Here is an 18,015-nt window from a genome sequence, read left to right as displayed (position 1 = left end):
ACATCCCCAAAGTCTGAAGGAAAGTGGACAATACTAGTAGTACAGTAGTCTCTTTGGTGAATACCTTTTACATAAGTGCAGATGGCATATGTTTTTTTCTATTTCTTTTATATCATGAGTTCATCTCTTGTCCATAGCTTACTGCATGAGTGTCCCTCTTGGTCTTGGTGAGAACGACTTATTTATATGTCTTTAGTCTCTGCAACCATCTTAAAACATCAAAATAATCTCACTATTTCTACCTTTCTTCCATCTTTTTTCACTCGAATAAAGCAAAAAACTACCCCCACTGTATCCCCGGTGAGCGCAAGGAGGAAGACACAAGAAGAGAAGATTGCTGTGACGTCCTGCTCTACAACTGAAAACGCTGGTATTCCACCAGGAATTACCAACACACTGGAGCGTATCGTAGGACAGCTTAATATTTTGACACAGGTGAGAACCCAAGGAGCATGGCGTGTTAGTAAACTTTTCATCATATCGCTTTCATTAAAGGGAACACGATTATTTGACATAATCATATAATTCAACTTCTTTTTGGTGGGGACTCCCCAAACCTCATTTTATTTCCCATTTCCAGATGATATGACATCACCTCACTATACCCTTGTGGGCATTGTGGCAAACCAGATTAAGGAGTCCGACTCGAGTATGACAGTTTCAAGGGTGTTCATTAAATTAAATAGAAAATGCCTTTCTATCCCTACTGCTGACAGAGGTTTTCCCTACCTACAACACTAAGCCCAAGGGTGCTTGTCTGTTGTCAAAATCAAAAGTAATCCTCAGTCCAAACCTAATCGCTATCTGGTCCCAACACTGTGGAAAAAACATCCTAAAAATAAAAAAGCAATAGCCTCTCAGCTTTGGCTTTGTCCGGCCAATAGTCCTTTGGGTCTCTCTCTGGAGATGCTTTTCAGTTAATGCAATAATAGTTCAGAAAAGAAGTGTTCTCAGCTCTCCTGTTAGCCTCTTTGGACAGGCTTGTAAGTATGTAATTCAAATGTCTCCAGTTTGTTTCATGGAGGAGTGTCTTACTTTATTCCTTTGCCACCCACCTTGGCAAGTCTCTATATAAATGAAATATGTTAACTTCTTTACATGGAGGAATGCTTCCCTTATTTGTTTTCCACCCCTGTGACCAATTTCTCTCTAATGGTTGTGTATCTTGAACAGGTTGATTGAACCCTCCAGGTTTCCTTTTCTGTATGATTGTACCAATGTCGATTATTTCTCGAGGACTCTCCAGGCCCCTCTGGGTTTCAAATTTCTTTACCCTCTCTGGTTGTATATGTGCTTCTTTCCCAGATTCAATGCTCTGGTTTCTAGGGCTCTCCATGTCAATTTCTTTCTCTCTATTTGTTTCCACTCACCTCTATCCACACTGGGCAACCCTGGTACCTTCTATTCCTTCAGGTGGGCTCCAGCAGGTTGGCATTCTAGCTAGGATTTGCCGTTCAACCATCTCTGCCTGCGTCGCTGGCACGTAAGCTTCAGCTTCTCTTCTGCCCGATTCGTCAGTCTCTGTGGTCCTCGCGTTGCAAGTGGAGGATTCTCCCCTCGGTTTGTCCTGGTCTCGGCATAGTTTCCTGGGCCCTCGACCCACCACGGCTGCAGCGTAGTCACACCACCATGTAAGACAGCCCTTCCGTCCTCTACTTGGCTGTATCACCTTTCTCTGATCCGGCCTTTCAGCATCTCTTCCTTCTCTCTGTAACTCTCCACGCTACCGCTGGCTACAGGGTCTAGTGTGGCTCTGCCCCTCCAGGACGTATCTAAGAGGCTTGCCTCTGCATAGTATCCTTCCTCCTTCATTCAAGGATCCGTTGTCCTTTATTCTCACTATCGTACTTGAAAGGGGCTTGTTGCTTTTCGTTAGTTGCTGAGTTCAATTAAATGCAGTATTACCATGAGCCAATGATGTAAAAGCATGCAAAACGGAAGTAACACCAGTCTCTTCTATACCCATATATGCAGACAGAGTATTCTTCATAGGGAGTTTCTTGTAGGATTGGGAGTCCTTGTCCTCTAGAGTGAAGTCACGCCCAGTGAGGTTCTGCTTTCCCAGACCCCTTTGGAGGCTCTTGCTTAGTGGGCTCACATCCCTAGCCTCCCCCTGGGAAGAAGGGACGTATTGTCCAGTTTCGTCACAGCAGTTAAACATTCACCCGTCTTTCTTTCTCCACTAGAATCTTTTCTTCGAAGGGATTGTGTCCTCTGACGTATTCCTCATCTTAGATATCTCCCTCCAGCTCTGCTGGCCTCGGAAAATTTTTTCTCTAGAGGGCGCTCCGCGTCGACGTCCTCCGAGTCGATGTCCCTCGACAGCCGCCGTATCGACGTTGACATCATCCTGCGTATAAAGGCCGCGCGCAGCGTCCGTTGCTCAGTTCCGTTTTTCCGCGCTTACTCAGTGCCTCGGAATACTGTTGCTCAGTTTTGTCAGGTTACCTCGAGTTATTCGATCCGTACTCGATGGCTTCTTCGTCGGAACCGACAACTCCTCGATCCGGCTTCAAAAAATGCCGAGATTGTGGGAAAAAGATTTCGCTGACTGATCCTCACAGAGTTTGTCTGTGGTGTTTGGGTGCTGAACACCATTGTTCGGAGTGCGAGGACTGTATGTCCATGACAGCTAAGGCCCTGAAGGAGCGTAGGGGGAAGCTGGAGAAAGGTAAGACTTTTAAAGCTTCTTCTTCGTCGACGAAGTCGAGACATTCGTCTCCTCGTCACCATTCGCGCTCCAGGTCTCGGAGTGGGTCCCATCACTCCTCGAGATCGAAGCACTCGAAGAGGAGACGTCGAAGATCCCCTTCTCCGTCTTCCTCTTCCTCTGCTTCGCCAAAAAGAATCCCTTGCCCCACGAAACATAGTTCCTGGGCTGAATGGGAGGAATTCCGCAAAAATATGATGAGCGTCTTCGAGAAAGCGGCCTCAACCCCCTCGAAGACTGCCAAGAGCGATGCTCTGGTCGAAAGACCCGAAGGTCAAAAACGCTGCGAGTCGCAGTACCCGGCGAAGGAAACCTCTCGAGCGCGTCTCGAACCCTCGAGTAGGACTATGACCTCCAAACCTTCCTCGAAGGTTTCGTCGACGCCGTCGACGAAGGTTCCGTCGACGCCGTTGTCGAAGGGACCTTCGACACACGGGTCTGTCGACTCAACGCCAGCTTCGACACCGGCGTCGACGCCAAGAAAAGTCACGGTCACGACACACCCAGTGACTATCCCCAGGTCCTCGATGACGATGGCTTCGAGATTGTCGAGTAGAATCCCTATTCTGTCGAGGTCATCGAGGCCTCCGCCTTGGTTTTCGACGCCACGCTCGAAGCCGTCGACGACATCAACGTTTTCGAGGCCGATTATGACAAGTTCGGCACCCTCTGCCTTGGAAATGGGATTTACACCCTTTATGAGTTCAGAACAATTGAGAACTATGTCCTCAATTATGGAAGAGGGTGAATTGTCTGAACAGGAAGACACATTTGAGTTGCAGGGACATGTAACCCCAATTAGAGAGGAATTTTCCTCTGAAGAACGCAGGTTAAAGGATCTTCATGATTCCTTACATGAGGCAAGTGGGTTAGACACTTCCCCTGAGGTGGAGTTTGCTAGGCCAGACCCGGGTCCTGTGGTGCCTTTTCATAAAGCTCTTCAGAGGAAGATTATGACGAACTGGGAAACCCCAGATGTCGTCCCGGCAGTAAATAAAAAACTGTCTACAAAATACAGGGTATCCTCAACAGACCCGGAGTTTTTGTCAAAACACCCATCCCCAGAAAGTCTGGCGGTACAGGCAGCATCTTCTACCGATGTCAAGAGGGCTTATCCTACCGTCCCACAGGACAGGGACGATTAAAAATATGATGCTATGGCAAAGAAAGTTTTTTCGGCATGTAGCATGGCGTTAAAATCTTTAATGCTACTTGCACCCTTGCTAGATTCAGCCATACACTTTGGGAGTGTGCTTCTACAGCGGCTGACTGCATCCCGGAGGGAGAAGAAAGGGAGGCGTTCCTGAATATCATACAGGACGGTAAAGACGCTATGTGCGAATCCCTCCAGACGGGCATTGATTCGGCTGACAGTATCAGCAGAGCAATGGCGGCAAGTACAACAACCAGGAGATTTGTTTGGTTGAGAAAGTCTGGTTTTGCCCCTGATGTGCAAGCCAGGCTCTTGAACGTGCCATTCGATGGCTCTTCTTTGTTCGGGAAAAAGGCGGATGACAGTTTAGAGAAACTGCAAACTTCAAAAGCAGCAGCAAAATCCCTAGGCGCTGCAATCCGTCAGACACCTTTTCGTCCCACAGGAACCTCTGCGAGGGGCAAGTCCTTTCGCTTCTACTCTGCATTCGGAAGAGGTAGAGGACGACCGGCTCAAAGGGGACAAAGAAGAACTACCCGAGGTGGACGGGGTAGATATTCAAAAGCCGCAGCAACAGCAGGTGCCTCTTTACCATCGGCATCTGCATCAGCCGCCCCAAAACCACTCTGAGGACTTCCCTCACAGGACACCTGTAGGAGGCAGGTTGACTCAACATCTGGCGGAATGGCAGGCTATCACGTCAGATGCTTGGGCATTGGAAACAGTTGCCCAAGGTTACTGCCTGCCTCTCCTACGCATACCTCAGAGTCATCCACCGGGGATCAGCTCTCAGAAAGCTCCAGATCCGCTCCTCTTGCAGGAAATTTTGGACCTGCTAGAGAAAGGTGCCATAGAACCGGTACCAGTAGCGGAGAGGAACAAGGGCTGGTACTCCCCTTATTTTCTCATTCCAAAGAAAGACGGAGGACTGAGACCCATCTTGGACTTGCGAGAATTGAACAAATTCCTCAGGAAAGACAAATTCAAGATGGTCACTCTTTCTCAGATCCTCCAGGCCCTTCAGTTCCAGGACTGGTTGGTATCGCTGGACCTTCAGGATGCTTATTTCCATGTGCCTATCCATCTCAAACACAGGAAATACCTGAGGTTCGCAATTGGCAACTCTCACTATCAATTTCGAGTGCTGCCATTTGGGCTGACCTCCGCCCCGAGGGTCTTCACCAAGTTAATGTCGGTAGTGGCGGCAAGTCTAAGGAGGGAAGGGATTCACGTCTACCCCTACCTGGACGATTGGTTGATCAGGGCTGTCTCTTCGGAACAAGCTCAGATCCAGCTAAATCACGTGTGCCACTCCCTTCACAGACTGGGCTTCTCCCTCAATTTAAAGAAGTCACAAATGATACCATTGCAGAGACTCCAGTTCATAGGAGCGATCCTGGACACTTCCCTGGGAAAAGCCTCGCCACCAGAGGTGAGGGCTCAAGATATTCTACAGGTGGTTGCCAAGTTCCAAGATGCCCAACGTCTCCCAGCCTTCGACTTTTTGAGGTTGCTAGGCCTCATGGCATCCTGCATTTTCCTAGTGCCAGAGGCTCGCCTGAGAATGAGATCCCTCCAGTGGGCACTGAGGACTCAGTGGTCACAATTTTCAGGGAGAATGACAGATCTTCTTCAGGTTCCCGACAGGGTGGCTCGAGACCTTCAGTGGTGGGCCTATCAGGAGAACATTCTGAAAGGAGAACTGTTTTGGCAACCCTGGCCGGAGATAACAGTAGTCACGGATGCCTCACTCACGGGGTGGGGAGCCCACGCCAACGACTTGACCATCAGCGGTCGTTGGTCTCCATCGGAGTCCAGACTACATATCAACCTGTTAGAGCTGAGAGCCATCAGACTTGCGCTGAAGGCGTTCCTGCCAGCTGTACAAGGGAAAAACGTCCTGATAATGACGGACAACACAGTGGCCATGCATTACCTCAACAAAAGAGGAGGCGTCAGATCACTACCCCTGTGCAGAGAGGCGATGCAGCTCTGGTTTTGGGCAATCCAAGAAGGAATCTCTCTATCGGCAGTTCACCTAGCCGGAGAGAAGAACTTGACAGCGGACGCTCTGAGCAGGCCGAGCACAGTCTCCCACGAGTGGGAACTAGCTCAGGAAGTCCTTCAAGAGATCTTCGCCCTTTGGGGAACCCCTCAGGTGGATCTGTTCGCCACCAGTGTAAACAGGAAATGCGATCTGTTCTGCTCAAGGGAATTTCCCCCGAGAGGAGCTCTGGGAGACGCGTTCATAGTGGACTGGGAGTTTCCGCTTCTGTACGCATTCCCACCGGTCCCTGTCATTCCGCAAATGATCAGGAGGTTGAGAAGATTCCGCAGAACCATGATCCTAATTGCCCCGGATTGGGCCAGGAGAACGTGGTACCCGGACCTTCTAGACTTGTCCATCTGCCCTCCAATTCGACTTCCACTCAGAGAGAACCTACTCTCACAGAAGGGAGGTCAGGTTCTCCATCCAGACATCAAAACCCTCAACCTTCACGCTTGGCTTCTGAAAGGTTGAGGTACAAGGATTGGGACCTCCCTGATGATGTTATGGAGGTGTTGCTTTCGGCAAGGAGACCAGCAACAAAGTCTTTATACCGCTGCCGTTGGAACAGATTTTGCAGCTGGTGTAGAGAACAGAATATCGACCCTTTTTCATGTGGTACACCAATGGTTTTGTCCTTCCTTCTATATTTGGCGAATTCAGGCCTTCAAGTTGGCACCATTAAGGGCTATCTCGCAGCGCTATCCATCTTTAAGCGCACTGCGGAAGAACCATCCTATTTCAAGTTACCCTTGGTAATACAGTTTCTAAAGGGGTTAACCAATGTTTATCCCCCAAGACCATTCCAAGTTCCCCTATGGGATTTAAACTTAGTACTAACTTTCCTGATGGGCACACCTATCGAACCACTCCATTCTTGTTCGTTAAGATTCCTTACCCTTAAAACTGTTTTATTAATAGCACTTACATCTGCTAGAAGGGTGAGCGAATTACAAGCTCTTTCTTGTAAACCCCCTCACACAATATTTCACAAAGACAAAGTTGTCCTGCAAGTGAAGCCTAATTTCCTCCCAAAGGTGGTTTCTGAATTCCATATCACTCAGAAGATTACCCTACCATCTTTCTATCCTCCTCCTCATCCGGGGAAAGAGGAAGAGAGGCTACACAGGCTAGACCCTAGGAGGGCTTTAAGTTTTTACATCAGTAGACTAGCCAGGATAAGACGGGCAGACCAGCTGTTTGTAGGTTACACAGGTCACAAGCTGGGGTTACCAATAACTAAGCGGACCATTTCCAGATGGATCATTCTAGCCATTCTGGAATGTTATAAACTGGCAGGGAAAGAGCCCCCTCAAAACCTTAGGGCTCATTCGACCAGAGGTATTGCAGCTTCATCGGCCCTCAAAAGAGGCGTGCTGGTTAAAGACATCTGTGCGGCCGCTACATGGTCGTCTGTCCATACCTTTACACGATTTTACAATTTGGATTCCTCCTCCAGTCAAGAGACTAGGTTTGGAAGGGCTGTACTGCATTCTATTCATCAATAGAAGACAGCGTGAAGTCAGTACTCCCTCCTCCAATAATAGAATACTGCTATGGGAGCCTATCTAAGATGAGGAATACGTCGGAGGACACAATCCCTTCGAAGAACAAGTTACTTCTTACCTTGTAACGTTCTTTCGACATGATGTTCCTCCGACGTATTCCTCATCGACCCTCCCATCCATCCCCGCAGTTCTACTTCCCTTGTTGTTGCAGCTTACGCTCCTTCAGGGTGATTAGTTTAGTCCAGAAAGTATTATTGTGGGCTACAAAACGGAACTGAGCAACGGACGCTGCGCGCGGCCTTTATAGGCAGGATGACGTCGACGTCGATACGGCGGCTGTCGAGGGACATCGACTCGGAGGACGTCGACGCGCAGTGCCCTCTAGAGAAAAATGTTTCCGAGGCCAGCAGAGCTGGAGGGAGATATCTAAGATGAGGAATACGTCGGAGGAACATCCCGTCGAAAGAACGTTACAAGGTAAGAAGTAACTTGTTCTTCTGTGAGAACTGAAATCACTATTAAACACCCACAATATGTACTCTTTTTCTGCCACATTGCACTTGAGTTATGCACCATTGCTAGTGATAAAATGTAGAGTCTCACTGTGATTTCTACACATCGCTAGTGCTTACATTCCTGTACCTTATGTAACATTTTCCATTTAGAGCAATCCCTGACATTAATTTGGCCACAGAGTAATTTGTTTGACTTTATGGTTAAGGATTTTTGATGGACAAAGTAAATGGTTTTTTTGCGTTTGAATCACAGACTTTGAAAAACCTTTATTTTTCAATAAGACGGATGAATGGCTGCTGTAGTGGGTCAGAACAAGGAGACGGGCCCTTAATGGGCATTTTGATGATATTTATTTAAATTACAAGGTTGGGGCCTATCTTTCTCTATTGCTAGAGGGTTGTCCCTGCCTATGTAAATAACTAACTGTGCTTGTCAGTCATCAGGAATATGTCCACCGTCCAAAGCTAGTTCTAACTAACCCTACCACTATTTTAACTAACTTAAATTAGACTAGGAGAATGTCTCCCCTCTCCTCGTTTGTCTGACAGAAAAAGTCTAATTTTTATTCCAACGTTCTGTTTAATATGAAATCCTTAAAAACTCTCTTGCCACCTTTTGGATTAGTTCTTGTAACTCTTTCACAATGTTCTTGGGTTTTATCCTCATTTTTTGGTAGATTTTTGGCAGTTCTTTATAATAATAGTAATAATAATGTATATCACTCTTTCCTATACCATGACTCACACTTCTATGTCTTCATGTTTCTTGTATCGCAGGGTTCCTCACATGGTATATACTTTCTAGTGGTTTGAGTCTCCCCCCCCCTCTTCTGGGGTTGTTCTACTTCAGTGGCCATAGTAACTGTTGCTTCCACACTATGGTCTAGCGGCCTCTCCTTGAGGAGGTTCACATGATAGGCTTGTGTTTTCTGACATCTATCAGGTTGGGATATAAGATAATTCAAGTGGCCTTTTTTTCTAGGACTTTATAGGGTCCATGCCACTTGTGAGATCATCTTGTTCTCTGACGTTGGAAAAACGAACACTGACTGTGTGACTTAAAAGGGTCCGGCTACAACTTGTTGTTGCTCTTGGGCTTGTACCAGATGTTTATTTTAAATTAATTTTACCGCTGAAATATGTGTGTTTAACTTTTGAGAGGTTTGGGAAATTGGTAAAATGGTTGTCTCCTATTTTCTCCCAAGTTTCTTTTAGCGTGTCTAACCCATCCCAGTGTTCTCTCCCATAGAACAGCTCAAACAGGGACTATCCCAGGGATGCACAAGGGGTCTTCCAGACTGTGAACAATGCCCACGGTATCATGACATCCCAGTTTTTCCTGTAGGTTTCCACCAACTTATGCAAGATTCTTTTTAACATTTGGTTGAAACATTCTTCAAAACCATCTGTCTAGGAATAGTAGACCGATGAATATGCAGAAGCTCTGTTACCTCTTGCATTAATCGGGACATGAAAATATTGGCTTGGTCATTTAAGATCTCCTTCGGAAAACCTGCTCTAGACAAAAAGGGTAACATATGTTTAATATCTGCTGGGCTTTTGCACAGGTGAAAGGCTTCTGGATATCAAGAATCACTAAAACAAAGCAATTTCCCAATTTAGAGGTTTCCAATGGGTCTACTATGTCCATCGCTATTCTAGAGAACATGACCTTGATGATAGGTAGTGGTTGTAATGGGGCTATCGGACCGGAGTTGCAGCAGTCTTCTGACAGATCTCACAAGTTAAAACTAAGTGTTTAACATCAGCAAAAACTCCTGACCAGTAGAACCTAGGTATTATCTGACTGTGTTTTTCCCACCCCTTGATGAACCGCCATCAGATGTGAATGGGCCAGATCTAAAACAATTCTTGTATGGCTTTGGGAACCATTAGTTGCGTTTGGCACAGTCCCTCTTTTGTTATATGCCCACAATATAATAACCCCTTTTTTATGAAAAATAAAGGATTTGCTTGGCTGCGTCCCGCTTCCTCGGTGGTTACCGGCCTAAAGGCTTGGAGGAGGACCAGGTCATTCCTTTGGGCAAAGGCCAGGTCCGGTACTGGTGCAACCTCCTCTACCTCTTCTTGGTGGGTCTCAACTGTGGGGAGAACTGCCTATCCGAACCCTCTTGAACCTCTCCTTTGTTTCTTTTTGCTCCTCAACTTCATGCCATACGTGGAACATAGTTTGTTCAAGGATTCCTTGGGCAACTTTCTCTTCACAGAAATCGGGGTCGATGACCCCGGCCATAACAGCTAAGCCATATCTCAAGGATAACAGTGACTTTGACAAAACAAGAGGGGATGGCTAGAAGGTTTAGAAGTATTCTTAACTTCTGGAATTGCTCTGGCCAACCCTTCAGACCATCATTCTTTGCCTGCCAACACATTACTAAATCAGCCTTGGTCCCATCCCAAAACGGGCAGTCCAGTCCAGACTGCTTAGTCACATCACTTCTGCATGAGACCACAAGCATCCTCAAACATGTTTCAACCTCGTTGGACCTCATCAGTGATGAGTAGCTTGGGTCTCTAGGCCCAGCAGGCACAGCACCCACGTCTGGGCACACCCGTTCCACTCGGGCAACTACATCAAAACAAGAGAGATGATGGCTGCAAGGTTCAGAATTAATCCTAAACTCTGGCATTGCTCTGGGCAACCCTCCAGACCATCATTCTTCACCTGCCAAGCCATTACAAAAGGGAAGAGACCATATGCAAATCAGGTTTGGTCCCACCCCAAATGGGGCAGTCCAGCCTGAGCTGATTGGTCACATCCTTTCTGCACGAGACCACAAGCAAACCCAAACATGTTTTGGCCCTCGTTGGGCCTCATCAGTGAGGAGTAGATTGGGTCTCTAACCCCAGCAGGCACTGGACCCACGTCTGTGTGTAGCGTCCCACTAGGGGCGACTACAGCAAAACAAAAGATGTGATGGCTGAAATGTTTAGAATTAATCTTATCCTCTGCAATTGCTCTGGACAACCCTTCAAACCATTGTTCTTTGCCTGCCAAGCCATTACTAAAGTGGAAAGACAATATGCAAATCAGGTTTGGTCCCACCCCAAAAGGGGCAGTCCTGCCATAACTGCTTGGTCACATCCCTTTGCTGTAGTCACCCCGAGTGGGATGGGTATGCCCAAACGTGTCTAATGGCTTTCACAGACTTTAGATTTCCTTTGACGGTATATAGCAAATAATTTGCTTTTCGAATGGATTGTGGCCTCCCAAGTATTCCTCATCTTAGATATCTTGACTCCCAGCTTTGCTGCTTCAGAAAAAAATGTTCACCAGACGGCGCTGTGCTCGAAGCTGCAGAGTTGTAGTCCCTCGAGGGCCAGCGTCAACGTCATCCACAGTATAAAGGGCTCGAGCCGCGCCCGTTAGCTCAGTTCCATTTTTCCCAGCACTGCTTTGAGTCACAAAACGGCACATCCGTGTTGAAAAATGGGAAGCCTTCGTGGCTTCAATGCTAAATATTTTCGAGAATGCGGGCCAGACCCTCTCGAAAAAGCTGCTTGAAGATCATGCCCCTGCCCACTCCAAGAGTGATAGAGGGAGCTCAAAGACCAGGGACGCGAGATCTGACAAAAAGTCGAGCGTGTCTTCGGGGGAAAGCTCTCCGACACCTCATGAAAAAAGAGTGAGATGCTGGTGCATAAATCGGGGGTAACGGCTGACAAAATGGCCTCCACATCGAAGTCGAAATCAAATATCGACTCGTCGCAGCCTTCGATAACAACGTCGAAGATAGCGTTGATACCTTTCGTGATGGTGTCGAGACCTCCTGCATCGACGTCGAAACCTCCTTCGAAACTGTCGAAGCCAGCGTCTATATCTTCGATCTCCTTGCAGGAGATTTTAGTCCTACCAGAGAAAGGTGCAATAGAACATGTACCTGTAGCAGAGAGGAACAAGGGTTGGGACTCCCCTTATTTTCTCATTCCCAGGAAGGACGGAGGATTGAGACCCATCTTGGACTTAAGAAATTTGAACAAATTCCTCAGGAAGGACAAGTTCAAGATGGTGACCCTTTCGCTGATCTTTCAGGCTCTTCAACTTCAGGACTGGCTGGTTTCATTGGACTTTCAGGATGCTAACTTTCATGTGCCAATCCATCTCAAGCACAGAAAGTACCTAAGATTCGCAATTGGCGGTTCTCTCTATCAGTTTCGAGTTCTGCCATTGTGGGCTGATCTCCGTCCGAGGGTTTTCACCAAGCTGATGGCTCTGGCGCAGCGAGTCTCAGGAGGGGGGGAATTCATGTGTACCCTTACCTGGACGACTGGTTAATCAGGGCGAGTTCACCCGAACAAACCCGGGAGCATCTGACCATGACCTGCCACTTCTTACACAGACTGGGCTTCTCCCTCAATTACAAGAAGTCACAAATGATTCCACACCAATGACTCCAATTCATCGGAGCAGTCCTGGATACATACTCGGGCAAAGCCTCACCTCCCGAGGAGAGAGCTTACCACATTCTGCAGATAGTAACAAAGTTTCAAAATACCCAACATCTGCCGGCCTTCGATTTTCTGAGGTTGCTCGGCCTCATGGCATCCTGCATTTTTCTGGTGCCAGAGGCCAGATTGAGAATGAGAACCCTTCAATGTGCCCTCAGGACTCAATGGTCCCAATTTCCGGTGGGATATGTCAGATCTTTTGCAAGTCCCGGCCAGAGTGGCTCAAGATCTTCTATGCTGGGCTTGCAAGGAAAATATCCTCACGGGAGAATTTTTTTGAAAACCATGCCTGGAGATAACAGTAGTGACGGACGCCTCACTCACGGGGTGGGGAGCTCATACCAACGATTTGACAATCGGCAATCGTTGGTCTCCATCGGAGTCCAAACAACACATCAACCTTTTGGAGTTGAGGGCAATCGGACTAGTGCTGAAGGCCTTTCTGCCCTCTGTACGGGGAAAGAATGTCCTGATAATGATGGACAACACAGTGGCCATGCACTACCTCAACAAGAGAGGAGGCGTCGGGTCACTACTACTGTGCATAGAGGCAATGCAGCTCTGGTTTTGGGGATTGCAAGAAGGAATCTCTCTGTTGGCAGTTCACCTAGCCGGAGAGTAGAACACAGAGGCGGATGCTCTGGGCAGGCAGAGCACAGTTTCTCACGAATGGGAACTAGCTCAGGAGGTCCTTCAAGAGATCTTCGCCCTTTGGGGAACCCCTCAAGTGGATCTGTTTGCGACCAGTGTCAACAGGAAGTGCGAACTGTACTGCTCAAGGGAATTTCCTCAGAGAGGAGCTCTAGGGGATGCGTTTGTGGTGGACTGGGAATTTCCACTCCTACACGCGTTTCCTCCAGTCCCTGTGATTCCTTATGTAATCAGGAAGTTGAGAAAGCTCAGGAAATACATGATCCTAATTGCCCCGGATTGGGCCAGGAGGATGTGGTACCCGGACCTTCTGGACATGTCCATCTGCCCTCCAATACGTCTTACACAAAGTTCTCGGTCGGGTTCTCCATCCAGAGGTCAAGACACTCAGCCTTCACGTATGGTTTCTGAGAGGCTGAGATATAAGGATTGGGACCTCTCGGATGACGTAATGGAGATTTTGCTACGAAATCTGTTTAGCGGTGTCGCTGGACCAAGTTCAGTAACTGGTGCAAGGATAAGAATGTGGATCCATTCTTATGTAATACTCCTACAGTATTTTCTTTCCTTTTACAACTGGCCAATTTGGGGCTCCAAGTTGGTACGATAAAAGGATATTTAGCAGCACTATCTATATTTAAGCGCTCCTCTGAAGAGGTTTCTTATTTTAAAATGCCTTTAGTTACCCAGTTTCTAAAAGGACTAACAAATGTGTACCCTCCAACCCCTTTTCAGGTACCCATCTGGGATTTAAATTTTGTTTTAAAATGTCTCATGTGTGCCCCCTTTGAGCCTTTACATTCTTGCCCGTTAAAGCTCCTCACTTTGAAAACAATTTCGCTAGTGGCTATAACATCAGCCGGCAGGCTGAGTGAGGTACAGACACTCTATTGTAAGCCTCCTCACACAATTTTCCATAAGAACAAGGTCATTCTGAAGGTCAAACGATCATTCTTACCTAAAATAGTCTGATTTCCACCTGTCACAGAAAATTACCTTACCCTCTTTTTACCCTCCTCCACACGCAAGTAAAGAGGAGGAAAGATTGCACAGGGTGGACCCAAAAAGGTCTCTGTTTCTATATTTCTAGACTAGCGAATTTCCGACAAAGTGACCAACTGTTTGTTGGATATACTGGAAACAAATTGAGCCTTGGAGTGTCTAAACAAACTCTATCCAGATGGATTATTCTGGCAATTTTGGAGTGCTACAAATTGGTTGGGAAGGAGCCTCCGGATGGGCTAAGGGCACATTCTACCAGGGGCATGGCAACTTCATGGCTCTTCAGAGGGGTGTTCCGGTGCAGGATATTTGTGCGGCAGCCACCTGGTCATCTATGCGCACTTTTGTAAAACATTACTGCTTGGACTCTACATCTTATCAAGGAGGCCTCTTTGCAAAAGCCATCCTTCATTCATTCCATGATTAAAATCTCTGGCACTCCCTCCTCCAAATTCTTACTGCTTTGGGAGCCTATCTAAGATGAAGAATACATGGGAGGACACAATCCATTCGAAGAACAATCACTTACCAACTGTAATGTTCTTTCGACTGGATGTTCCTCACACGTATTCCTCATCGACCCTCCCACCCTACCCCTCTGTACAGTTTACGCCAGTTGCACTCGAACTTCCTTAAGAGCCGAAGGACTTTGAAAGCCTGATCAACTGATGCGACCATAAACACCATAAAAACAGAACTGATCTAACGGGCGCGGCTGGAGCCCTTTATACTGCGGATGACGTTGACGCTCGACGGCAGCCCACGAGGGACTACGACTCCACGGCTTCGAGCACAGCACCCTCTAGTGAAAATAAAATTCCGAAGCAGCAAAGCTGGAAGACAAGATATCTCATATGAGGAATACGTGGGAGGAACATCCAGTCGAAAGAACGTTAGAGTTGGTAAGTAACTTGTTCTTCTTTCTATCTTTATTGGACGCTGGCTAGGTATGGGACATGTGTGCCTGTATGTATCAAATAATGGCAGTTACCAGCTTTGGTAGACACTGGCTAGGTTTCAGACTTTTTTTTTGGCATTCAGCAAAAGATTCAACATTTCTTTCATTGTCCTTTAAACTTTGTCTGGGTGTTGGACTTCATTTCCCGGATAGCATTAAAGAGTTCAAACTTCTTTAGACATTGTATAGATACACTTTGGTTCTCAGCATGCATCACTGTAACGCTCACCTGATTCCCACAGAGACGCTGACCCGAACTGGACTGCTACCGTTTCTTCTTTCGTGAGGCGCAGGGCCCGGAAGATGCTCTGGACGGGGCCTCCTAATTTGGATTGCCTGGCTTGTAGAGTACGTTTTCTGCAGGTGGAAGAAAAGGGATTGATTACCAGCTGGGGTGGATATGTGTTCCCACCAATCTCTCGTTTCTCACTCTTCTTGACCCCCAACTTGGTTTCTGCGAGCTCTCACCTTAGGTATTGTAAAGATGAGCTCTCCATCCTGCTTCAGGTGCAGGGGTGCGTAGGGTCCAGTTACGTCACTGGATGGGAAATAGTTGCGGACACTGTGTCCTTTCGTCTCTCCTGCGGTAGCCGTAAGTATGAGTGTCTTTTCTCCACAGGAGCCGGGGCCCAGAAACCTAAAGCAGGTAAGTCTCTTGGTGAGTATTTGTTCTCCGTGCTTAGTTAGTGCTCACCATGTATTCCTCTTATGCAGGTGCTGGGATGTAGCTGGCGTCGTGGCCGCGGTGGAGGTAGGTAAGTGAAAGAAAAGCGACTGCTTACTTCTAATGATTGTCTTTTTCTGCTTACAGGCGCCGAGATGCTGCCGGCGACACAGCCGCTGTCGCACGTGATGAAGCACGTAAGTAAGTGGAAGAAATGTGGCCGCTTTAGAGCGGGCACCTCTAATGACTGTCTTTTTCTGTCTTTCAGGTGCCGAGATGCTGCCGGCGTCGTGGCCGCGGTGGAGTTCGGCGAGGCCACGGATGGGTAAGGCAAGGCGGCGCGGCTGCGAGCGTTTGAGAGCGCTGCTAATCTTGTACCTTTCCTTTGCAGGATCGTCGGAGGTAGGATTGCTGAGGCCGGATTCCGGTAAGTATAATTTCTAATGCTCGCCTTCTCTTTTCTTGTCTGTTTGCAGGTGTTCCGGGTGCTGGCGGGCGTGTCAGGAGCCAGGATGCAGGAGCCGACTCGGTGAGCGTCCTGCTGCTGATGCAGAATAACGCGAAGCACGTGTATTCCATCGGGCGTGGTTTAAATAGCAGAGAAGTGCTTCAGGTGTGTGTTCTTCCACCGGCCCCACCCAGGTAAGAAAAGAGTTCCTGAATAGAGGAAATAGTTCCTCCCAGCCCTGATGGCTGGGGACTTCAGCCAGACTGGATTGTTCTGGGTAAGTATGCAGCATGGTCTGCATCAGGTAAGTCCACCCAAGCATTATTACACAGTTTATCAATATGAGCCCGGCGCCTATAGCGCCGGGACTGAAGTCCTTTATGAGCCTGGCGCCAAAGGCGCCAGGACACGGTCCAAAGGGCCCCTGTAGGGGTCTGCTTCTGGGGGCGCTGGGCCAGTCCTGGCTCCTCGGGAGTAGTGCTCATGACAATCACAATGATTCTTCTCTTTCAATTATTTTGTTAGACTTTGGAAAATGGGCTTCATTTCCAAGCATACATTGTATCATTTCAACATCTCATTCTGTGTTTTAGGCTTTGTCTGGCTACTAATCCACCTTTCCAAACCATCATCACAATGATGCCACTTTTCTTTTCACTGTCTTTGTTGCACTTTTCCAGGGTACTGGACCTTGTTCCCCAGCGTTCATCATGATCATTCAATTTCTCTTTTGTATCTTTCTATTCAAATTTAAGCGATTACTGGACTTCATTCCACAATGATTAAGCTATCCTCTTCAATATCCTTGTTCGTCTTTTAATGTGTGCTGCACTTTGTTCCCCAAAAATGTGCTAGAATGATTTTGCTTCTCTGTCAAGGTTCCCGTTAGACTTTAGATGACTGTGGCACTTTGTTCAACAAGCTACACCACAATAATTCAGCTTTGTTTTGAGGTTTTTACTGACCGTTCCTTCAGTCCTCACTGGTGCTCATTTTATCTGTGCTATCCCTTCTGTAGATTGGGCCTCTGCTTCTCCCCTTCGTTTTTCAACATTCCAGCCATACTCTACTTACTGCTACTCCGTCTACTCTCTGCTATTCGTTTCAGAATCTCTCTGAGACTACATCCTCAAGTGTCTCTGCTCTTCTAACCTCTGCCACAGGTTCATGGTGATGCTTGCGATAGTTGGCTTGTGTGAGGGGTACGAAATGAAAGCCGTACACAAAGTTGTTATGTTTTTGGTTAAAGACTTTTATTTAAATGAAAAATGGGTTGGGAAAATTCATCTGTGACGCTATGCTTAAGGGGAGTTTCCCTACCTAAAAACCAAAAATTAAGGATCTGTCTGTGTCAGGATGTCAACAACTGAAAAGCCGCCCTTGTGTCCAAAGTATCTAAGGATGAATTGAGAGACTATGAAAGAGTCAATAGTAAATACAAAAGTGTGAGGGACTATCTCAAAACAAGCTGTACACAGCATACCATTAAAGAGGGCAGGAAACCCAGAAGTTTTTTTTACTAGAGTTAAAAAATCTCATGATGAGACATCCAGAGCTTACCAAAGAAGATTGTATTAAACTCACAAGAGAGAGATACATTGCCATACAAAGACTATAAGAAACTATGAGAAGGTCAAGAAAGTCCTTTTCCTGGCTGTGGTTTAAGTTGGTCAAACTGGTGGTCGGGTCAGGTAATTAGGTTTGGATAGAGCATATTTCTTCACTTTGGGACTTCCGGCCGACAGACTAGCACCCTTAGTTTCTTTAGATAGTCAGGGTGATCCATTTAGCAATAGGGAAAGTTAGGCATTTTTACTTAAGTTCATTAAAGAGAGTTCAAAATGTCCTTAACATGTCAGACTCCTTCTGGCTCGCCACAGCAGACATAT

At 47.1% G+C, this 18,015-nt stretch overlaps 1 protein-coding gene across 2 annotated transcripts in view; it reads left to right on the top strand.

Moving 5' to 3' along the window:
- Positions 1-18,015, top strand: part of LOC138513283 (POC1 centriolar protein homolog B-like) — a 406,367-nt gene that overhangs the window by 374,498 nt on the left and 13,854 nt on the right. For both annotated transcript variants that reach the window (XM_069627999.1, XM_069628000.1), the window contains one exon: positions 274-435. In XM_069627999.1, coding sequence (XP_069484100.1) covers positions 274-435 — 162 coding nt within the window. The remainder of the gene's footprint in view (positions 1-273; positions 436-18,015) is intronic.

Source organism: Ambystoma mexicanum, chromosome 12, assembly GCF_040938575.1.
Source record: "Ambystoma mexicanum isolate Mex_15411 chromosome 12, UKY_AmexF1_1, whole genome shotgun sequence".
NCBI classification, from domain to species: domain Eukaryota; kingdom Metazoa; phylum Chordata; class Amphibia; order Caudata; family Ambystomatidae; genus Ambystoma; species Ambystoma mexicanum.
The sequence above is the reverse complement of the archived record's forward strand: the minus strand, read 5'-3'. Positions and strand labels throughout refer to the sequence as shown.